General features: G+C 36.8%; 2 protein-coding genes across 2 annotated transcripts; both read right to left on the reverse strand.

Annotated features, from left to right (window-relative positions):
• Window positions 1-9,131: 9,131 nt before the first annotated feature.
• On the reverse strand, window positions 9,132-10,304 carry LOC139728274 (uncharacterized). Its single transcript, XM_071639233.1, has one exon. It carries the CDS (start codon window positions 10,302-10,304, stop codon window positions 9,132-9,134), a length of 1,173 nt encoding a protein of 390 aa, XP_071495334.1.
• Window positions 10,305-15,356: 5,052 nt separating this feature from the next.
• LOC139728275 (neuronal acetylcholine receptor subunit alpha-6-like) lies at window positions 15,357-24,894 on the reverse strand. The gene is made up of 6 exons (XM_071639234.1): window positions 24,765-24,894; window positions 19,740-19,864; window positions 18,312-18,421; window positions 17,742-17,874; window positions 16,526-16,777; window positions 15,357-15,467 (listed from the first exon to the last, which is right to left on the reverse strand). Exons 1-6 carry the CDS (start codon window positions 24,892-24,894, stop codon window positions 15,357-15,359), a joined length of 861 nt encoding a protein of 286 aa, XP_071495335.1.
• Window positions 24,895-25,180: the final 286 nt, after the last annotated feature.

The raw sequence follows: 25,180 nt of genomic DNA on the forward strand, positions 1-25,180 counted from the left end.
GTCATAGTTTCATATTCATTATTATATCTTCATGGCTATAGTGCAAGTTACTGCCAAATTACTCACCATAACTGTTTATTTTGAGATTCTTACGCAACTGTGATATGCAGGCCGCTGAGATCGAAACAGTCAAAAAAAAGTTTTTTTATCCTATTCTGCTAACATCCTCTTCTATTAGTTGCCTTCGTTTCGCTACATATTGTAATACAATTGTTTGTACTCAGCAAGAGGCCATATACAGGTGCAGATAGGCAAACAAAACACAGGAAGGATCTTTAGTCCTAACTGATGCATTCATTTTAGACTCCAATGAGACAGAAACATTGTGTTTATTTTTCATCTTCCATGTCTTCCGTAAATTTGAGTTTCAAGGAACTTTGTCCTCTTTACTGACAACTTCAGTGTATATATTTTTGAGCCATTTATGAAAATCGATGTGGAGATTCCAGACCGTACATTACCCAAAGTAATGTTGATAAAGGAACAAAGGTGCGTCAATGGCTGACGATGATAAAATATCTTCTGGCTCTATAGAAAGTACGGCCTATCATCAAAATATTTTGTAAAAATGAATGCGATGCGACGTCGATATTTCAAACTTTGCTTTGAACGACTGACATTTATAAAGATGCTGAAAGAGACCGCGATTCTGCCATCTCCTTTAGTACTTAAGATTCCTCAATCGACAACGAATAATCAATAGTACTTATGGACATCTCTCGTTAATGGAAAAATATTCTAAGCGTACTATATCACATGGGTCGCTATTCAACTCTTCTTTTCAATTTGGAGAAATAGAAGATTCCATTAAAACAGCAGAAGTTGTTGTCAATGCACCTATATAGTGTAGAAATAAGAGAAGAGAGCTTGCTACATTTTTCAAAGAGAAAGACGATGTCGAAGAAGAAGAAGAAGAGAAGAAGAAGAAGGAGGAAACAAAAAGAGAAAAACAAGCAGTTAAAGGGTTAACAGTATTAGGAGTAGTAGTAATAGTTGTTGTTGTAATACATTTGTTGTTATTGTTGTAGAAGTAGTAAAATCGTATAGGAGTAGTAATAGCAGTAGTAAATGATTGTGATGATGATGACGATGACGACGCAGTGGTTCAATATATTATAGTAGCAGCAGAAGTCGGCAGCATGCAGTAGTTGTACAGTTATAATAATGGTGAGGGGATAGTAAAAGTTGAACAAGAGCTGGCAAGGAATAGTTGCATCATTCGCATAGCAGCGCTAACAGTGACAACGGTTGCCATAGTTACGAACGCTTCTTCGTGTCATTCGACTTAACGAAATGGCGAGACACTTCATCTTGTCAAGTCGACATAATATTCTTATCATGTCTACATGTCAGGATATCTAACTCACTTTGTTGATTTATCAACTTTGATAAGTCCACATGATAACTTTAATAAGTCGACATGACGACATAGATTACCTCGCCAAGTCGACTTCCAAAAAGTGTATGTCGCATGTCGACAGACACTTTTTGGGAAGTAGATTTGACGAGATAAGCTTTGTCGCAGTGTCGACATACACTTTTTGGAAGTCGACTTCAGTATACAGAAGTACACAAAGCGGTATAATTGGTAGAACCCTCATTTACAGCGGGCGGACGGAAAGACGTTTATGATGATGCTTTTGGGGTCTTTTCGCAGGTCCTTGAAAAGTTTATCATTCTCTTCAGTTTTCGAACTGGTGACGAAAAATTTTATGTGAAGAATAATTTGAAATTTGAAATGATAAATCAGTTAAATTATATGTCTGTTTCAATTGAAAGTATTTTCATTGACATAAGTATGCCAGGTGGTAAAAAAGTATTGATAGGAGAAATTTACAAGCCCCCAAATTGTAATCATTCTGACTTCATCTCAACCTTAGAAATTGTTTTAGTTTCGCCCTATCTCCGCAACAAACACGTGTACATAATGGGAGATTTTAACTTAGACTTACTTGATTATGGTAAGCCACAAACACGTGATTTTCTTGATACTGTGGTATCATCCTCTTTCACTCCTTGTATCACCAAGCCTACAAGATTATTTGGAGTCTCCGCAACACTGATCGATAACATATTTTTAAACAACCATGATTATGACGATCAATGTATCGCTGTTACGGACATATCAGATCATTTTCCCGTTATAGTTTCTTCCATTTCTACTGTGCCTGAATCGCATAAACAAAAGGTGTGTAAAAATGTATCGCAATCACGAGTGTTCTCCGATCATAATATCCAGCTGTTCAAACAAAGTTTATCCGAAATTGATTGGAATGATGTTTTAAACTCCACTGATCCGAATGACGCGTACGACAGATTTATAAATATTTTGGTACCTTTATATCACTTGCATTTCCCTTTGAGAAATCAAAGAGGAAACTACAAAATAGTCCCGCGCTCACCCTGGATAACAAAAGCTTTACTTAGATCCATAAACAGAAAAAATACTTTATTTTACAGATATAAATCATGTAATACAGCTTTGAATAAATCAAAGTACATTAAATATGGGAATACTCTTACGTCCCTGTTACGTAAAGCAAAAAAAAAAGATTATTTTTGTTCTTTGTTTGAACAGCACAAGTCAGATGCAAAATCTACCTGGCATGTAATAAATAGCGTTATTCATAAACGTGTAAATAAGGGTATTATTGATAATATCCTTTGTGAAGGGAAGAATTTAACAGATGATGTGGAAATTGCGGAAGCATTCAACTCTTTTTTTTTTTGTTAATATTGGTCCGAATCTGGCCCGCAATATTTCATCTGTACACAGACCCTTTCATTCTTACCTTTTAAATTCCAATCCACAGTCTTTATTTTTTCTCCCAGTGCTTGAAACAGAGGTCGTAGATTGTCAATTCTTTTAGCCCCAAGAAGAGTACAGGTCATGATGGGATTTCTAATCACCTCATGAAATGTATTGTAAACGAAATACTATCACCCTTAGTTCACATTTTGAATTTATCTTTATTAACTGGTATTGTGCCCATTAAAATGAAAATTGCTAAAGTTATTCCAATCTATAAGAAAGGCAGAGAGGATGAGTTAGGAAATTATCGACCAATATCGCTTCTGTCATCCTTTTTTAAATTACTTGAGAAGGTGATTTATAATCGTTTAATCAAATTTGTAAACGATTGTGATATTTTAGTTGATAATGATATTTTAGTTGATAATCAATTCGGGTTTCGGAAAAAACATGCAACCACCCATGCTATATTACTACTGGTTGAGAAAGTTGTAAGAGCTATAGACACAAAGTCGCATACAGTCGGTCTGTTTCTGGACTACTCCAAGGCCTTTGACACAATAGATCACGAAATTCTTTTGTATAAACTAAATCATTACGGCATTCGTGGAAAGGCCTTGGAGTGGTTCAGAAGTTATCTTACCGGTCGATCTCAATTTGTTTCCGTAAATAATCATGAATCTGATATAAACTCGATTTGTTGTGGTGTTCCACGGGGCTCCCTCTTAGGTCCTCTTTTATTCATTTTATACATCAATGACTTCCGTAACTCATCCTCTCTGCTGTCTTTTCTTCTGTTCGCAGATGTTACAAGTCTCTTTTATTCTCACTCAGATCCTTATGTTTTGCTCGATTCTCTGAATAATGAACTTAAGTTGGTGTTTGAGTGGATTCAGGCAAATAAATTGTCGCTTAACATAAACAAGACCAATTATATGGTTTTCAGTAGCACAATAAAATCTCTTCCAGGTTTAGTTTTAATGAACGGTTTACAGTTAAATCAAATAGATTCAACAAAATTTTTAGGTATCTATATTGACAGTAACCTTTCATGGAAGGTACATGTTGATTATTTATGTAAATTGTTGTGCAAGAATGTTGGAATTATTCACAAACTGAAATATCTCTTGCCAAAGCCAATACTAGTATTGCATTCTCTTTATACAACTTTATTATTACCTTACTTGAATTACGGAATATTAGCCTGGGGGAATTGCTCAAAGACTAAAATTGATTCGTTATTTTTGGTTCAGAAAAAGGTCTTGCGGATTACAAATCGAGCACAATTTTTTGATCACACTGATGAATTGTTTGTTTCAAGTAAATTGTTAAAAATTTCTGATTTGTATTTATATCATGTTGGAATTTTCATGTATAAGTTGAATACTGGCGACCTTCCTAGTATATTTTCCTCAATGTTTGTGAAAAACAGTGATATTCATACTTACCCTACAAGACACAGTGAATCCTATCATTTTTCCCCTGTTCGTACAGTTTTAGCCCTTAAGACAATTACATCTACCGGCCCTTCTTTCTGGAATGAGTTAGATTCGGTTCGGTTGCACTCAAGTTCTTTAAGCTCCTTTAAGAAAAATCTCAAAGCCAATTTTCTAAAATCCTATGTGTAATTATTTTGCCGTAATCGCTTCAATTTTTTTTTTGTGCATATACTCAAATGATGTCTCGCTCGGATGACCTCACCAGTTTGATTAACTTGCTACTTTTCTAAGCATTATACCATAAGTTAATCATAAACATTATATACTATACTTTGTACATCCCGTAAACATTGTAATATTCTCAATATTTTGAATTTTGCATGTTACGTTACTTCTGACTTTGATATACAGTACTAAAACCCTATGTTATATTTTTGGAACCCACATCCTACAAGCTCTGCTTTTTAGTGGGTTCCTCATATTACACGTTAATTATATGTCCTTATACATTTGTGCATTATTGGTTGAAACTGACCATTGTGTGAAAAAACATTTCTGCTTCAAATCAAATGGAATATAAAACTTGTACGAAATGTGGAATATGGAACATGAATAAAAAAAATAAAAAAAGTTGAATGAAACCGATATTGGTTAATATATTGTATCATCAATCCATGCTGACGCATTTACTAGTAGTGCCTTCATTCATCCAGAATGAGCACGGAAAATACACATATATCATACGACATAATCAAATTGGAAAAAAAAAGGAAATAGAAAAGAATTTTGACTTTTGCATAATAAGAATATAGGCCTGTCAGTATCTAATGTGCAAGTCAAATTAAATAGGTAGTATAATTTTCTTATGGCCATAGATTGATCGAAGTCTTACTATGAACACAACCACGCCCACTCATGTGTTTGGTTTACAATGTAGTTTAATTGTTTTGGTCTATTTTTGTTTACTTAAGACAAGAATGCAAAAAAAAAAAAAAACCCTCACGCACTCACACACACATATACGTAGGACCTACACATTGATAATGATATATATATATATATATATATATATATATATATATATATATATATATAGGGCCTAATATGTATGTATATATATGTATATATATATACATATATATCATATGCATATTTTTTTCTCTTTCTTTTCATGGAGAACATGACAGAAGCGGTGACAGTAAAGACAAACACTCCAAATTTTATACCTCTGGTAGGTCCATGCTCTGTCGTACCTGGCAAAACACCAGGGCCCCATTTCATAAAACGTTGAGATATAGACCGTAGCTGTTGATGAAGTCGATGAAGCTGGATTCTTGTCATTACCATGACAACTGCCATTCCAGCAAGAGTTGACATCATATCAGCTTTTTATTAGATATGGGCCTGATTAATCTAGCAAGCCATGAGATCAGTTATCGCCGCTGATCGCAAGAAAACCTCACAAATTATTGATGTCGTGCTAGTGACCACGGTAAGGTGAATGTACGTATGGCAACTTGCTCAGCTCTGTGCTATCTGGGCCTAGAAGAGTCGTGGACGCCCCATGCGCGCACACCCACACAGCAAGGAGGTTTGAGAAATGGAGTAACAACAGTCTCATTCCCCTTTGATCCCATGTTTCATGCCGCCACTCAGAATTATTTGTAGTACGTGCTAAACTGGAGCTACCCCACAGATAGAAAGATAATCTATTAATGTGTCATTGCATCATGACTAGTCACTTTCAAAGGAAGATATGTCTTTATGATGGTAATTACTTTTCACCGTCCCTTCTTACAAAATTAAGCGATACATAATTATATATGTACAGACACGGGGATGCGCGAATAAAATTGTTCAAAAATTGATGAAATAAAAATCAAAATTGCTTAAATTTACATGACTTTACACTAATCTAACATATAAATAAATAAAGACCCATATTTGAAAATTATACCATTTCAGTTTCATTTGTCGAAAGTGATCGGAAAGATGATAAAATCGGCTTTATAGTGAGGGTACAGTTTCAAATATTTTCACGACATACAGCTCAGGTTTACACTTTTGCACATAATCCTGGACGGGATTTACTCTTGTTTTATATGCTTTATCATTAAGTAAACATTCATTCTATTTAAAAAATAAACAAACACAATATAGCCGATATCAAGTTAGAGTTTAGAATGAATCTTCAGATTGCTCAAAAGACGGCGGTATGGAACCCCGGTCATCAAAGGCACAAGAGCGCCTGTGGAATTCTTTTGTGCATCAATAGAAAAAATGACAGCTGTTTGAATAATTACAGCAAGTTGGAACTCCATCTCTTAAACCTCCTTGCACACAGGTACTTCCATGCTACATACGAACGGCGATGGCTCCAGAGAGCGCTAGTCATGGTTGAGAGGAGAATAAACATGACGATCATAGCGCCAAGATCGAGCAATCGGAAGTGTCCTCGTCTGCGTTCATTCAAGAGATCCTTTGGTGAAGAGGAGAGGTGGGGCGGAATGTTGAGTCGGGGAGTGTGAGATGATGATACAGAGAAAGACGGATAGAAAGATATTTATATTGAGAAAGAAAAATAAAAAAGAAAGAAAATGGAATCAAGGAGGTGAGAAAAAAAAGTCAAAATCTGAGGTTTCCTAACTCTATACACTCAGATTTCAACTGTGTTAGATCTCTTTAAAACAGACTGCATAATCTCTTAGTGATTTAAGTCACCCAGGGCATTAGTTTGTTAATTTAGAAATCTGTACAATAAGACGTTATGAATTTCGACTGACCTACTTACAGGAGAAGACTGATTCAAGTTTGATTTATTTAATTTTGCGTGCATTAGACAGATGAATTAAGAACTGATGTTGGATCCTATTAATTATCTGTTGTTGTTGTTTTTTTGCGGTTAGTTGTAAAACACGTTTATTCATTCAAAGTATGCGTATTTGAAGGCCTTTTCAACTTTTTCAACTCCTTGACATGTCGCACGACAGACGTCTCCACCTCCTCCCAGCTCGGGCTAAGTGCGAAAATTCATCATTCTTTTTTTTTTTTTTTTTTTTTTTTTTTTTTGCGGTGCATAAAACATATATTGACCGCTTTTTTTGGAGGGGGTATTGTGGACATTATCATCTCACTCGAAATAGCGTGAAGTTGAGAAACCTCGGGGATATGATATCAACAATACCCCCGAAAAGCTATTATCGTCGATTGACGAATGTTGTTTTACGCATAAGTCGACATGACATTTTCATTCACTTAGAGTCGTACGGGTGCAGGATGACGACTTTTTGAATAAACAGAAAGGGCTGGTATATAAATCTCACATATAAATATTTGTATACATAATTGTTAAGACGAAACATGATCGTACCGACTGACATGTTTTCCTAAACTACAATACACATTTTGTCTTTGTTTTCCCGATGTGTTGGTCGGTAACGTTTCCATTTCGACGTGAAAACGAGAAGCGAAAAAAACAGCGATCTTAAAATTTTATTGTATGTATTTGAATTGGATCCGCAGTAACATCGACAATCTGATCGATGCGATTGTAGCGCTTCGTTTTCTCTTGTGTTTAGAGAAAATGGTTTGACAACGTGAAGCTCGTCCCGAAGAAGTTTTTTTTTTCTTTCAAAATTTCAAAACGTGCCTTTGCGTTTCGACATCGATCCTTTCTTGACAACGAACCGGCACGGAAGTGGTATCAAAGTGATATTGAAACAACAGGAAGTTTATACTCGATTGGTAACGCATCTATCGGGAGTTTATAGATATGTCATTGGATTAATTTTTCTGTTCAGAGACATCGAAATTCAAACTCACACTGCTTACCAAGAATGCATTGGATAGAAAGACAAAGAGAACGAGCATTCGTGTCGTTTCTCAATTGGTTGTTAGATATCATTAAAAAGTTAAACAAATAATCATACTTGTTGACTAATACCATATTTTATTTTGTCTGGACCCAAAAATCACATGAATGTAGGTGACACTCCGAGTTGTAAATATCAACTTACCCATAAGAAATGAGTAATAACCCAAGCTGAAATCAAGACTTGTTCATAAAGCATGCACAAAATTGTGTCATGCCAAATCTTTGGATGAAATTAATTACTATCAATATCCACTACCATCACGGTAATAAGGTAACATACATGATAATTATGATATGATATAAGCCTCTCAACATAGCCATTTTCGTAAATACACTGTACTTCATTGCATCATCTTATAACCTCTCTTCATCTGAATGTGCAAATGAATATTGTTACTTTTAGATAATTTTGTAATATTTGGAAAATAAATAGGCTGAAACGAACTTAAATGAATAGAGTAAATAGTGTACTAGACCTTTTAGCATTCTTTGAATCTAACATGGTGCCACTTCACATGCAGAAATTAAAACATCAATATACTGACATTAATATTTTGAAACATCTGCGCAGTCTCATGACAAAAAGCTCGTTTTTTTTGTCAAAAGATATTGTTTAGTGAATAATTATAACGACGCAGGTACTTATTGATAGCCTATAGGAAATTAGGATGAAGTATAATTTGGGTGATAGGTGCATTTACGAAGCGATAGAATTATATTACATGTGCATACTGTGAGTTTTATACTAAATATCAGGAAATACTATAATGATTATTCATTTATTTGTTTTCTTATTTATTTATTCATTTGTTTATTTATTCATTCATTCATTTGTATGCTTACTTATCGCTATTCATTCTTTTATTCATTTGTATATCTATTTTCATTTACATTCTCTATCTTGTCTTCCTTATAGGGGGGGGGGGGTACGGATTTAAAATGATCCTATAGGAAAATGTGCATGGTAAACTAAGTTGAATTGAAAACACGATTCTCTTTTGAATGCAGAGAATCTTTCCTATTCCTCGGTCGAGATCGGACAGTGTGATGACGTCAAATTCTCCTTTTAATGTCCACACCAAAGATATTCAACACATCCCTGGCGGAACTTCCGGTTGACGATCAGGTAAACGAACACGTTGATGAAATGGTTGCAGTGTTTCAGCTGCACCAGGACGTTGATTGCCGTCAGGGCGTGGGGCACACGCTTGGCGAAAAGTTGCTTAGGTTCCGGAGGGATCATCCGAAGTGCCACGGACGGGAGCCAGCAAACGAAGAAGATAATGGTGGTGAACATCAGCATCTGGGTTGTCTTGTGGTCCGCTTGACGCCGTTGCTTAGCAACCGATTTGGTAGGAAGAACGCCAGTCATTTTGTTGTCACAGGCACTTAAAGGGGGAATACGTGTTGTACTCACAACGGCGTTGGGGCCAACCAGTTCCCCTAGTCCATGGTCTGTTTTAGGTTTGTTCACCTCACAGCCACCAGCACGGGGAATATTTGTGTCATCCAATGAAACAAAATATCCATGCGTGTTTAATGCAACCGAAATGTCTTTTCGACGGGTGGCTGGCGATTTGTCCGTGTCGGCGCCACTACTTTGAGATGCAGTAATGGTTGAAACGTTTGCGTTACCTGTTATCATTTGCTCTCGGAGTTTTTGTTGTTCTCTAATGGCATGGTACACTCTGGCGTACAGAATCATGATCGCCAAGAGCGAAAGCAAGAATATGAGCGCGGGAAATATGACGTAAAATTTTCGCGCCTTCGGATCATACCCGTACGTATCGCAGGCGTAGACTTTTCCCCTCTTCTTGGAGGTGGCGGTGAAGATGAGGGGAATCTGGACGAGGGTTGCAAGAAGGACACAAGCGACGGAGATGAGCCACGCCCTTCGAGCCACAATCATTCGGGAAAAAGGATGCAACACAGCCACGTAGCGATACACTGCGAGTGAAAGGGTGATGAACAGGGCCGAGTAAAGGTTTGTCTGCACTACCATGGACTTTGCGATACATGTCCAGTCAGCCGGACCGTGAAGCGGATACATGACAGCTTTCATCGCCAACGACAGGCAGCTGAAGAGGTCGACGAGAGCGAGAGTAATGATGGCGACATCCGTTGCGTTCTTCTCCTTTCGCCGGCCGAAGACGACGGCGATGAGAAGGTTGCCCGGTACGCCCAACCCGACGGCGAGGCTGCCGACAGCGACCAGAAGAGTATGGTTATCAAATACCATAATGAGAGCGTGTGGCGTTCGGCAGTCACGAAAATAAGCTATCGCGATTTCTCAACTAAGTGGATACTTTAAAATCGAGAAGATTTAGTATGTCATGTATGTAGGAGAAGATCGTAGTATATTTATTCACCGATGCTCTATAGGTAAAGATGCGCGGTTATTGTCATTGTGTGTATCGAGATGATGATCGACAGCGATCAAGTTACATTATTCCTGATTGGTCGGATAAATTATGTTAAAACTTTGCACTCGGGGAACGCGTGGACTATTCCATTCCATTTCATTCCATTTCCTAATCAGACGTACACTCCACTTTAATCATCAGTACTCGAAAGTGATGTTGTCATTCCTGCATGTTACCATACACACGTATCTTTGCATTCTTCTTCTTCTTCTTCACAGTATCATCATTATCACTATTTCTTTTGAAAGATTATTAGCATTATCAATGTAATTCTTGAAAGGATTGACGATATCATAGTTGATATTTGTTTCATTGTCTTTTTTATATTTTAACCAGGTGTTCGTTTTCTCCCGCCACATTAAGAGAAAGAAATCAAAGTATGTTTCGTACAATATAAAACAAACGAAACTACAAACCTTAATGAATCAAATTTTCAGGGTTAAAAAACAGAAGCTCGTTTTATTGTGGCCTATGATGTTATTGCATTTCCACATTTCGATGCATAACAAAATGTTAATATTGATAATCACAGTTTGACATGCACAATCAAAATGCATATCATACTTCACTATTCAAGTCTGTGGATGTAAATGAAAACAGTGACCCCTAGACCAGACACATAGTACTAAAAAAGAGATGGTATATTTGACGTAATATGTATACATATAATTATATATCTAATGATGATTGTAGTCCACGTGTTGATTCCGATATACAATAGATGAAAACAGGAGATTGTAACGCATTACTAGCGTTCAACAACTTTTACTGGTTGCATCAAATCATCACAGCGTCATGCGTCTTCTTTAGGATTTCGGACAATCCTGTCTGAGACCTTGAACACGATGAAGAACGCTCGTGATGAGTTGATTTGGTTTTTTAGCTGCTATAGATAGCCTTTGTTCTCTGAAGTAGTGAACTCTTCATCAATCTTGTACATTTTACACCCAGTTCTCGTAAAAAAAAGAAAACCCCAAATACAGTAATGGTTAATCGAAAAGAGTTTGATCGTATTCGAGATAAATTTTCCAATCCATCCCCATCCCTGCCCCAATATTTCGTAACTCGGTAATACTTCATTCATTCACTTCAGTTTTGGTGCGACGGTTACTAAGTTCGTCATTGATTTCACAATGTGTACTTTCTGTAGCTTGTCAGCTGTTATGCGTTTGTCCTAAATTTCTATGATGCTGCATAACAAGGCTTCTGCCCATCACTATTACTTCAATCGCCCAATATGTTTTTGTGACGATTGCGACCTCTTATTTTATTATTTTTTTACTCGTGTTCATGTTTTTTTTCTTTAAATCATCGATTAGCGTCGATCACCACTGAATACGACATTATTTCCCCTACTTAGCCAAAACTCTGAGGAGACATTACTTGGCAAAATGCCTTTTGACCTATAGACCTTTCAAATCATTCGCTCCAATGCTCTTTTTCAAGACTACCAGAAGAATATTCGTCCTTCCAGCAATAATTTATCATTGAATGGAAGATTACATGTGTTTCTTGTAACTCCCCCTCTCCTTTATTTTGTTATTTCGCCTGACTATATTCGCATAAACAAGTATAATTCATGACAAGTATCTGCTTTCAAGTATAATACGCCAAAATGTGGCTTGACCTATTCTGGTGATTTGTCCCCTTCGTATCAAAGCAGGTATTGAAATAATTGTCTTTGCCAACTAGAGGTTATTCTTTAAGAGATAGGCAAATAGCATACGCAAATAGAATAGGCCTTTGGTTCTCAGTGATGAATGCTTGAGGTTTTATGTTAGACCCAAAGCACATATACAAAACAATTTTTTCCTCTTGAACAGTGATACTGAGTTTCAAGGAACTTTCATGCTTTATTGCATCTTCAGTACGTTTTCTTTTTCTTTTTTATTTTCAGAATACAGGTTTGTGATTTCCGTAATTTGCGATTTGACGTTGGATTTCTTTTTCTAGCCACTTTTGAAAAGTCGATGTGCAGAGTCCAACCCATACAATGCATATCAAAGGTGTATTGATGGACAACGATGGCAAAATCTCTTGTGGTTCTGGAAAGTACGTCCGTTCGACATCCAACGACTTTGTACAAACATGCGATGCGAAATCAGTTGAAATTAACCACAATTTGAACGACTGACCTTCATGAAGAGCGGGAAAAACCATCATACAATGTACTGTCATCTCTCTTTTTTAACTTTAAAATCCTCAATATTGATTTCGAATAATCAATAGCACTTTATCGACATTCGTTGTCTACACAGGGAATGAAATAACCGCAGAAGTTGCTGTAAATGCACCTAGTGCAAAGTGAGAGAAAAGGGGAAAAATGTTAGTGGTGAAAGAAGAGAAGAAGAGAAAGACAGCATCGGAAAATATTCGGAATAGATGGAAGCAAAAAAGAGAAGGAAAAATCAAATAACAGCAGTAGCAGCAGCAGCAGAAGCAGTAATAGTGGTAGTATACACGGTAGTTGTAGTAGTAGTAGTAGTTGTAGCAGTAGTAGTGGTAATAGCAGTAGTAGTAGTAGTAGTACAATGTAATAGTATAAAACATTAGTAGTAGCAGTATAGTAGTAAATGATGGTGGTTATTAAGCAGTAGTAGTTTTAGTAGCAGTAGTATCGTGTAGTATAAAGTGATACTAAAAGAGGAACAAGAGGTGAAAATAAATATCAGTCGTATAACACTATCAAGAAGTATTTGCCGTTGTAGTACAATAGTAGGAATATAGACTGTGATAGTAGGTAGAACCATCAGTTTAAATAGCGAAAGGGCGTAAAGACGTTAATGATGGCGTTCTCTTAAATGGGGGGGGGGGGGGGGGGGGGTGAGAAGCTCCTTGTGGGTCCAGAGGTACAAACCCCTCTACCCCATTTTTTTAAAGAATGATTTTCAGAAACATAGTTTCAATGAGAAGTTTGTAGTTGCCATTTAACAGGAGGGTTGGGGCAGATGCGTTGACGAAGGGAGGGGTAAATTGGACATTACTGGGGTCGGAAGGTGGTTGTATAGGAAGTACATCATAGGTTTATGGGTTAATGGTTAGGCCTACCTTAGGTTCAGGAGGGACGGGGGGGGGGGGGTAAACTTGCAATGGGGAGATGGGGCAATAGGATTGGGCGTGTTAATTTTTCTTATAATGAACACAGATTCCCATTGTCTTTACTTTTGTCTTTTATGATTTTGCTATACTTTTTTTTTGTACTTAACAAGGGTACGAAGGAACAAAGGATCTTTTTGTTGTTGTTTACCGCTACATCGCGTCAATGACCCTTTTCTGTGCATATAGAAATACCGGATTACGTTGTCATTTTATAAATTAATTGGATGTAACTAATTATTAAAAAAAAATGATGGGGGGGGGGGGGAGACCAGTGCTGTGAAAGGAGCAAAGGTGGGAATTCAGATTGTAGTTGCAGAAGTAGCTCAGTTGTATCTATTCATTTCATGCTGTTTATCATCATTCAGCAATGTAAAAAAAAAAGAAGACTTTCAATCAGCCGTTTGACTGTTTTCTGCAAATCTGTATATACATAATTATTTCTGTACATGAATAAACCTTTAAAAAAAGAACCAGCGCAACTCTAAAACAGTGTAACATGTCAAAAGTTGTATCGTGTTATGAATTGTTTGATTAAGTAAACAGTGAATAATGACACGTAAACTCACTCCTTCAAGTTCAAGTTACTTTTTCTATTCAACATAAGTACAACATGACAATTGAAAAAATGGAAACAAAGAAAATGGATATAAAATTAAAAAAAAATATTATAACAATATACATGAATTTATTCAGATAGGAAAAGGGGCACGAAAAATGAAAACTGTGTAAAAAAATTATGTGGGGGGGGGGGGTCAACAAGGAAGATCAATAAGCCCTAGGAAACGCTGAAGAAATTTAGGGATATCACAAACTATTATTCACTGAACTCATAAATGAGAGAACACATCTTTAACCCTCACACAGGCACTAATATATTTTTGATAATTACGTTGTTTTGTGAAATTACGTCACAATAGTTATATGACTTTTAATTGGCAAGCTTTTTATGGAGATGCGCCCCCAATTTTAGGTGAATAGAATGGTTGTAAGAGACCAAATTTGGTTACCATCGTTACGTTACACATTGCCATTGTTTATCCTGAAATTATCCTTTTAGAGAAATTAATTACAATTTACACAACTAGTGAAATAACAATTGCCAAGCAGAGACAGTGTACTATTCAACCGTATTCAAACATCTAGTTGTCTATCCAATTTGGATTTTTTTTTTAAAATTTGTTAAACTTATACTTTTGTTTCGATGGTCTCGCCTCATGTTGTAAGAAACGGTATGCTTCAGTAATACATACAACAGCCATATGTGATACAGCATCGATAATGATGTACAGGTCAAGAATTCAATCGGCAGTATCTCTGGCGATATAGGAGTCAGGCTCTTTTAGTAAGAATATCAAAATAATAACTGTATGGAAGAAAATGAATTTAGGATGAAGTCGATTCCTACGATGAAAATAAGGGCAATCGGTCGTTTAGCCTTATATACCCATACAAGGGGAAACACAGTCTGATTAAGCAAGCCATGATACCAGCTAGCACCGCTGATCGCAAGATACACGCCATTCTGGTCAGATCATCATATAATATACAGATTATTTAGATCTTTGTAGTGACCACGGACAGGTGAATTCATAAGATGGTAATTTGCTCAGTTCTGATACTCCAGTGCCATCTAGTGGTAGGAAAAGCCACATGCGCGCGCGCGCGCGCGCACACACACACACACACACACACACACACACACACACATACACACACACGCACACACATGCACGCAATACACACGAACGGTGGTCGGTCGACCCAGTAGCTCACGAAGCAAAGAGGGCGCCAGTCATGATCGAGAGGAGCACGACGGTGACGATCATAGCGCCAAGATCGAGCAATCGGAAGTATCGTCGTCTGCGTTCATTCAAGAGATCCTATGGTGAGGGGAGACAGAGAGAATGGGTGGGGGAGGGAAGAAGAAGTAAAGCGGAGTCGGAGCGTGTGAAAGGAAACAGGAGAAAAAGTAGGGAGAGAATGAGGGATAGATAAGGAGAAAGAGGGGGGGGGGGGGGAACAAGGCGAGGAGAAAATTTAGTTAGTTAAAACTTTAGTTCTCCTAACTCCATGATACGTCAATATTTTAGCAGTATCACTTCTTTTCCAAAAATGATTGTAAAGTTTCAGTAGTGAGTTGACACTCAGGGCATTTGCTTGTTTGCTCATTTTGTACATTAAAGTCTTTAAGAACTTGGCCTAAACTTTCAGTAGGGAACGGCTGATTTAAGTTTTGAAGCATTTAGTTCTACATGCATAAGAAGTAGGCTATTTTCTTAGGTCCTTATTATTATTTGGTTGTAGAACACCTGCAGGTTCAAAGCACATGTTCTAAGGCCTTATATGCATGCATAATTATATCCAGTTTGATTTCATTTTGGTTCCTTTTTGCATTTTTCACTGTCATTATACCTGCGTCGTCTGAAGGCCCTCCTTTACGATGCTCAACTCTGGTCTCGGGAACATGCCATAACTCACGGCCATCAGCACCGTGATCATCGCCGTCATCATAATGCTTCAGCTATCATGCTAATGTTCATGCTGATGATCCATCATTCAGGTGGCAATTATAGCTAGTCGGTTTCCTAGTGTGTCGTATGGAAGTCTAGCAATCAAAATGTGATTTTATTCTATTGGTTGGTTTGTGTGTCTCTACTTCGAATCGACATCGTCGTTGAGGTCTTTACATGCAAATTTATGCTGTGGAATAGGCCTTGAGTAGAGTTATTTCGTGTGCACATGTAACGTTTCCGTCAGCACAGAGTGGTGTTCTTGTAGCTGTCGATAAAAAAATATCCTTTATATTTTTCTTGTTATTCAAAACAATTATGTTGTCATAAAATGTAATGCAGAGCAAAATCCAAAATGAAAATTTATGACGACAAAGTTGAGACAAGGGGAGATTGTGTGAATCTTGTGAATTGAAGTGAAATCCTACCATCCACGCGGCAATGACGGACGATGCGATGAAGCTGTCGGGATGGCGTCGGCGGAGGATCACGGAGACGGAGAGGTCGACGAAGGACTCGATGCAGCAGTTGTACTTCTTGACATGTCGCACGACCGATGTGTCGACCACCTCCCATCTCGGGTTCGGTACGAGGTCGTGGAGATCGAGGGCGGGGTCGGACGGCTGGAGCGAGATCATGGATTCGTCGTGGATCCAAGAGCCCCACACTAACGTGCAGTTCTTGAGATAGATAAATAGATAGATAGATAAATAAATAGATAGGTAGATAGATAGATAGATAGATAGATAGATAGGTAGATAGATAGATAGATAGATAGATAGGTAGATAGATAGATAGATAGATAGGTAGATAGATAGATAGATAGATAGGTAGATAGATAGGTAGATAGATAGATAGATAGATAGATAAATAGATAGATAGATAGATAGATAGATAGATACATAAATAGATAGATAGATAGATGTATAGATAGATAGATAGATAGATAAATAGATAGATAGATAAATAGATAGATGAGTAGATAGATAGATAGATAGACAAGTAGATAAATAGATAGATAGATAGATAAATAGATAGATAGATAGATAGATAGATAGATAGGTAAATAGATAGATAGATAGATAGATAGATAAATAGATAGATGAATAGATAGATAGATAGATAGAGAGGGAGGGAGGGGAGGAGAATGTGTGAGAAAGGGAGGGAGAAAGTACAATTTGTGTTTTTCCAGGCGTGATTATGAAAAACAACAGTAATGATAATAATAGTAATAATAGTAATAATAATAATAATAGCAATAATAATATTAATAATAATAATAATGATAATAATAATGATTATAATCATAACAAAATAGCTAGTTTTTATATAGCACATTTCAGACTTGTGTGATGGTAAGAATTGCAATGCCTTTTAGAAAGGCCTACATGGTGCTCCTTAACACGAGTGATACTATCAGAGTATTCAATATTTCATAACTTTACAAAATATTTTGAAGATTTCGATTAGTGTCTACTAAAAGTGCACTTCTACTATATACTTGTTTATGCTAAAAGTGCACTTCTAGTAGTTTATGCCTGTTCTTTGTTTTACTGGAACAGGTTATTTTGTTTAGTTAATTAATCAATGGTTAATCACCTGCGGTCTTTCACGAAGGTTATCTCAATAACAAGTCACGCTTACCTGGACGTCGTACGGATATTTTGCGAGGTTCATCTCGCACGACGATTTCACACTAAGTGGAGCGATGGAATACACAATGCCGTCCGGGTAGGCCAACACATGGACCGGAGACAACGTCTCCCATTCGGCAACGCTGCAAAAAAAAAAAATAAAAAAAATCATGGTTTATTTTTTGCGTTTCACTGCACGAAAGAAGGAATCTCTAAATTTTCAGCACAAAAAAAAAAACTTTTAACTGGTGTTCTATAAATAGCACCATCATTATTTTCTTTCAAACTTCCTATTAATTGGATGGCACACATTTTTACAAACATCAAAATTAATCTTATGTCCTTAAGTTGGGGCTCTCATTTCCTACCAACACAATGATTTTGATTACACAGTTTGATATACTTTATGCACTTTGTTATTTTTCTTTCCGCTCACATTTTTTTTTTCATTTATTTTGTATCAAATCACAATGACTTTTGTAATCATTGCATTTGAGATAATCTGTGTGATTTTGGAAATCAAATTTGAATTGAAACGAACACCATGCCATCACTTAATTTTAGCCATCCATGCAGCCACCTGTTATAGAGAACGATGTCTGGAATCCATAGCTGTGATGCCGGTAACCGAAGCACGTCGATGCCGTCGAAGTTGGATTCGTTCCACGCCAATCTGGGATCAGTCCAGAACTGCGTGACAATTATAAAATGTCAGAAATTGGTTTAATGATAGGAAACTATGATATGGAAAGCAAACACTTGCAGAGGGTCATAAAAGCACCACAAGATGTTGGGGAAGATATAAAGGGAGGGGGAAAACAACATGACGACAGAAGCAGCACAACAGAATCATTCTGGGCTCATTTTTCTGTAGATATTCATTTTTCAAAAGACAATGTTCTAATCTAATACATCATAAAATACCTCTGTGTAAAATCTCTCACACTAAATTGCAAAGGCGACCGACACGAAAATAATACAGTGATTGTGATTTTAAGAATCGGCAATCACCATCTCAATAAAAGTATCAAGTTCTTTATATTCTCATGGAATCAGCGTCATAGAACAGTTCTGTGTCTCTTTGATACTTACCAATTTCTGCCACACAATAGCCGAGAAAGTGCCCTCGAATTCATCCTGAAAAAAAAAAGAAAAAATATGTCACCTCTATGATGTAGGAATTACAGCACAGGATCAAATGATCATCGTCCCGCGATTGTTGACTGATAAAAATGCCAGCACGCCTTCGCGTATACAACACTTACTTCTGATACAAGGTCTGTCCAATATCGATCAACGTTGTTCAAAATCATTGTTCCTGCTACTGTGGTGTTTTTTGGCCATTGTTATGAAAACCTGTCAGTAACTATTTCACTCTAGGGGTAGCAAACTACCATTTTATAAAGAAAGGACAACTGGAAGTGCCTTTTTTAATTCATTATCTCTATAAAAGGTAAATATGCATTCATGCTTCAACGTCCATCATAAGTTAGTAGCATTTATTGTGAAGCTTTCTGAAGAAAATAGGAGTATATCGATAAATCACCAACAATACGACGTAATACTATTATACTATCTAATTTAACATAACATAATATAATTAGTTAGGAAATCAAAATGCTGAGATGCTACCTTTCTGGGTGGCAGCAATAATAGCAGTGCTGAAAGATGGAAATAATACAGCATCAACAATTGTTAAGAGTTCGACTCCTTCAGCAGGAATTCCGAGATATCGAATGTTTATAAGAAGCGGAAATAAACAGCAATAGCAATGCATTAATTGGCTTAATAAATATTGACCACAACTTTAAACAAATGCGAATGGAACAGAACTTTATAAGTGTAAGTTATTGGCGAACAGATATTGTAAAGACGATTTTATTTTTTGTGTGTGCATCTGCCGTTTACGATATTGCAGCTTTTGATGAAAATAAGAAAGCCAAAATAAAATAATACAAGAAGGTATAGCACTAAAATAACAGGAGTTCGGCTCTACTTTGGGTCCTACCAAGTTCGCCACACTACGTAGAATGACTCCCATTTTGACTCTCGTCGATTCGTTGTGTGAGGGCGGGTTGTGCTTGTTGTACTGACTGAATATTGTGGCAGTCAGATTGTCTTGGGGGCCAAGCTCTGACAGAGGTTACGAAAGATGGAAGAAACGTGAAAAGTTTGAGCACGCGGGGTACATTTTGTGTTATGATGATTAAACTCCAAAGCTCAGGAACCTGTTCGGAATAAATGAATCCGTGCATTCTTAATTAGAATCTCGCAACACATGAGTACAGGAACAGCGGATTTGGGGTTTATCTCTTTGGAGGTATTGCAGATACAATTGAAAAAACAAATGCATATATATATATTTTTTTCATATTTTTTTGAGAGGATAAGGTAAGGTCTCACTGGCTAATGACAAAGTTGAGGGAAAAAATTGCTATTCTAATTAAACAAAATCAACAGAAAATGATTTATACTGAAAGGAAGACCCTTATGCTGCTGTGACAAGGATACTCAATTCTTTGTTTCTACGTTATTTTTGTATACTGATTTATCAGTATTGTTTCAGTTCTAAAATTTGATAAGTCTACAGAACATCACCCACATCAAAAATGAGAATGAAATTACCCTATCCATATTACGCACAAACGTTTCTCGAAGACAATAAAATCGAACACAGTTAAACCCAAAGACACACACAATCAGTATGGTAGGCAATCTTAGTACACAGACTTGCGCTCTACAGACGAGTGATTGTCGGAAAAAAAAACAGTAAGGGGAAACAACATTCTATAGTTGAAGGGAGGAAGTTGAACCACAAATTGGCCCCTCGGAAAAGTTTTGAAGTCACACTAGTTCTCTTTGCCCCCATGCATGCAGTTCCCTCGCTCCGGGAGGAAATAGTCATCTTTCACCAGACCCCCTTATCTCCCCCTCCCTACCACTCCCTTCACCCCTCCCTCACCCCTCAACTTGCACTCTAACCGTACTGTCTGTTAAAGGGAAGGCATAGTTTTGGTTGAGATGGGGGATTCAAATTTCAACTTTTTGCGAAATAATCAGAAACCACATATGAAATTTGAAAGACCATACAATTCAAGAGTAATTCAAAGTATATTTGATGAAAATTGATTTTGAGATGGCTGAGGTTTACAAAGTAAAACAAAGTGGTCCAAATAAAAGGTAGGTCCCTCCTTTTATTAGGGTCACCTTGCTTTTGGATATCTCAGCCATTTCAAAACCAATTTTCATCAAATAAATTTTGGATTCCTCTTTAGATGTATATGCTCTAAGTGTTCCATATTTCGTAAGAGATTTTTCATCATCTCACAAAAAGTCGGAAACCTGAAGCCCCATCTCAACCAAAACTATACTATCCCTTTAAAGTGTGACAGATCACTTCCATACCGCGCTTATATTTCAAGATATTTCAAGCTCATACTTCATGCACGGCAAGATTCTAAAGCTTGTTGGAGGCTTGCCCAACCCAGCTACAAATCAAAATACATGCGATGTATATTGTAATTGATTTATACCTGTGAGCGCTTCACTTACATTTCACAGGTAGAGAAAAGAGTTGCTTGCTACATGCATAATCGAGATAAAGCAAGCATCCAGTAATTCTTAAAGTTATATGAACTTCGTGTATTAAGACTGAATTCAAGCAGGCGTAAATATAAAGGTCAGAACTTTTCAAAGCTAAGTCTACCCTCTAATATAAATATATTGATTAATCCATATACATCAGATTCCTACTTAATTCTATTAAGTAAACCCAACTTAATCTGAATGATGGTTTTAGAGCCAGGGAATTTAATGTATGAGCTAGACATTGGTGATATACTTAGCACGATATATTACACGTGTACAGACGATTTGGATCAGACTTTAAACACGTATTTTCGTCTCTTCCTTTCCTCATGATCCCCCGGCCGCCCCCTACCAAAGCACCTTCAACGTCACCCTACGTTTCCTGACCATTCCTTTCTTTTATTTTTAGTTAACATTTTAGAGGGTAAAGTCTGGCCTGCCGCAGAATGCACAATCAGGAGATCCATATAGTTTGTGACAACCACTATGACACACTTGATACTTTTTAAGAGTTTTTATTTTCTGTTTTTTTTTTTTTTGCTTTTTTAAAAAAAATAGTAGTTGCCATATACTCTGAGCTCTCACTGAAAAGAAGAAGAAACCGTTTAGAACAGATACAAAGCTGCAGGATACACAGATATAAATAAAAGAGGGAAAAGTAGGAGCAAGCCATGTAAGCTCATGAAAATTTCACAGCACACACAACACACACACAATCAAAACACAGATACACACAAACAAAACACAAACACAAACACAAACAAACAAACAAACAAACAAACAAAAACTCCACAAAACCCAGGAAGACAAGAAAGAGATCTTTTCCCACTTCCCTGCAGAAACATACAGTTGTCAATATAAGATAATTGTTGGTTATGGGTCTGTGTGTGTGTGTGTGTGTGTGTGTGTGTGTGACCTACATTCAAGAGGGGAGGAGGCGGGTAACAGGAAATTTATTGGCAAGCGTTCCTCGGGATGTTATTATTAGTATAATTGTGATCTCTATAACTGATCTACACTAACGAAATTTTAGCAACAAAATGTTCGATGACGTCATCCTGGGAGGCCTGCCAAAAAAATTACCCGAGGTCAACATTGTGGGATACTGCTATACCAAATGTGGGTACACGGTGGGACAGTCTTAATATACCGCACTAATTTAGCTATTTTGAGCCCAATACAACTAAAACTTATTCGTGATGTCAGAAGCAATTATAACTTGTTTTCGTTTGTTTGTTTGTTTGTTTGTTTGTTTGTTTGATTTTTTTAGGGGGAGGCAATTTTTGTTACCACACATCAGGTAAGTCATCGAAAACGATAAATCGTTTTATATTTTATTTTCTCCGCATTAACTCATAACATTTGCTGAAAATTCTACGCACGTCACAATAAATTTCAGGATGACATGCCAATAGCTTGAATTTATTTTAGAAGAAAAGATAAAAATATCCTGGAAATTCTCACTTTCAGTTTCTTTCACGGAAATCTAATCTCGAAGGAGTGAGTTTATGATAGTGTCACAGCAGCTTAACAAAAGTGAAATATCATAATCAGTGACCACAACTTAAAAAGGACCCTTAATATGATTTCTTTCAGTTCATCCAAAATCATTTGGCTTTTTGTTTTTATTCTTTTTATTATTTTGAAAGTTACTAGGAAACCACTGATGAACTGTTATCTTTTCAACTTTCTGAACAATGATTATAATGATAATAAATAGTAGAAATCGCTGTATAGGGCCTATTGATGATAATAATAGTGATAATGAGGATAAAGGCAATCATACCGATAATGATTGTGATCTTAATCGTAATCATTTCATTTCATTTCATTTCATTTCATTTCCGACAATGTGACTTTTGCATATTCAAATGAGATTTAAATGGACACCATTTTTTATCATAATGAAACAAAACATAATAGATAAAGAAATCATTATGTCATATCATTATCTCCTTTATGCGGGAAAAGTAAGAGGAATAGTGCCATTATTATTATTATTATTATTATTATCATCATCATCATCATCATCATCATCATCAATGTCATCACAAAAATCATCATCTATTAACATCAGTATGTTACTTCCTAGTTGGAGGGGACAGCATTCGCGAAGGACTATAAAGATATCAATATGGTTGAATTAGTATACGATGCTGCCAAAAAAGGAACAGCTAAATTACAAAAATTGCAGCAACAACAACGACAAAAATGGACACACTATATATACACTCGCAAGACTATATTACAATGTATATTACTTCAGAAAGGTATATTGACAACGATGCGTACATGGGATTGCAGTCACTATACAGTGCAGACTGATACGTGAAACAGCAACATGCAGTGCTACAGGAGAGATACCCATCGCATGCGCAAACCATATCAAAATTAAATATTTCGTTTTCATTTCATTTCATTTCTAACAAGAATTATATAGGCTCACTACTTCTTTGACCTGTACGAAATACGACAATGATAACAACAACAACAGCAATAATAATGATAATAATAGTAATGACGATAATAATAATAACGATAATAATGACTATAAAGCGATGGTACCATTTAAAAAAACTAATCTTTTTTTTTAAACAAACACAGAATAATGTAGGTCTACAATTTTTATTTTTCAAGTGTTTTACTTGTACTAAGTTATTTAATAGATTAACAAACTTTACCTCGACCATTTGCCAATCCGTGTAGCAGTGATACCAACAGAATAATCTCTTGTAGAATATGCAGGCGAACCATTCTGACTTTCCAGAGTATCTCCAATAGTTCTCCAAAGCTGGAATCTGGAACATCGACACATCAACAGTTGACAATTAAATTCCACGGGTATCTAATCATTATTCATGAGGTTTCCTGCGTATTTTTGTTTGTTTTATTTTGGTTGGGAATCTCAGATCTCTGATCACCTCAGCTTGATTTTGTTCATGAGATTTCAACCGTTTCGCCTATGACATTCATGACGTTTGCAGTAAACGCATGTTGTCGTATAAAGTTACATCTATACGTACATCTATCTGTATGTCGTGGGAAACTATTGATCTAACAATTAATGACATAATAATAACAATGATATATTACAGGGAAACCGCTCAAGTGATATATTTTCGAATAATACTCACGTAAACACGCAGTCCACTATTAAACGGCACGTCTATCGACAGTAACGTCATATTCATTATTGGCAGTTATACCTTGTTATGATGGAAACGCTGTGAGCCGTAGCTTGCTGATATATCCGTCATTCACTGAAACAGATTTCAGAAGATTGTGGTGTGTCTCTGGCTTGTAAAGGTCGTTCTGGATGCACTGACGGAGAGTCTGATGGGTTAGACGAGGAATCCTCGGATAATCTCAACCAGATTCCCCTGACTTACTGGCTGTCTTCATATTCTGAGACATCCGCCTTTTCTTGTCGAGGGGCTGCGCTCACTTGTCGAGCTGTACTCTAGCTGGCTGGACTGACTTGGCAAGTGATGGACGAATTTCCCACAGCAGGAAAGGCGGCTTCCCTCGCCCGACCACACTTCAAGGTCAGGAGCCCACAAGCGGCTTGCCTGCATTTTTTCTCTTGATATTTCAATACAGTTTCATAATTTTCACGCTCCAGACTTTTAACACGAATAATGTTTCTAATCATGTTTAAAACCCCTCAAGAGGTGTATGTAGATCAAGATGATAATGATAACAAAAACAACAATAGCAATTATGACAATAATAAGTTTGTACACACATCATGAATGTGAAAAAATGTCTAGGGCCTGTATAACTAACACTACCCCCCCCCCCCCCCCCCCCCCCCCCGTGAGAGTCATGACGTCAGTATAGAGCAATGGCAGGCCCACTATT

This window comes from Diadema antillarum, unplaced genomic scaffold (genome assembly GCF_040938485.1).
Source record: "Diadema antillarum isolate AM-2024a unplaced genomic scaffold, OU_Dant_1.0 seq00000170_RagTag, whole genome shotgun sequence".
Lineage (NCBI taxonomy): Eukaryota > Metazoa > Echinodermata > Echinoidea > Diadematoida > Diadematidae > Diadema > Diadema antillarum.

What these genes read in the sequence shown, in the direction of transcription:
- LOC139728275 (XM_071639234.1), bottom strand. Translation starts at nt 24,894, where the DNA reads ATGCAGGCAAGCCGCTTGTGGGCTCCTGACCTTGAAGTGTGGTCGGGC. An exon ending in GACATCGTTCTCTATAACAG is followed by an intron (nt 17,875 to 18,311) that starts GTGGCTGCATGG and finishes TTTTTTTTGCAG; the next exon opens with CGTTGCCGAATGGGAGACGT. An exon ending in AATATCCGTACGACGTCCAG is followed by an intron (nt 16,778 to 17,741) that starts GTAAGCGTGACT and finishes ATCTATCTCAAG; the next exon opens with AACTGCACGTTAGTGTGGGG.
- LOC139728274 (XM_071639233.1), bottom strand. Translation starts at nt 10,304, where the DNA reads ATGGTATTTGATAACCATACTCTTCTGGTCGCTGTCGGCAGCCTCGCC.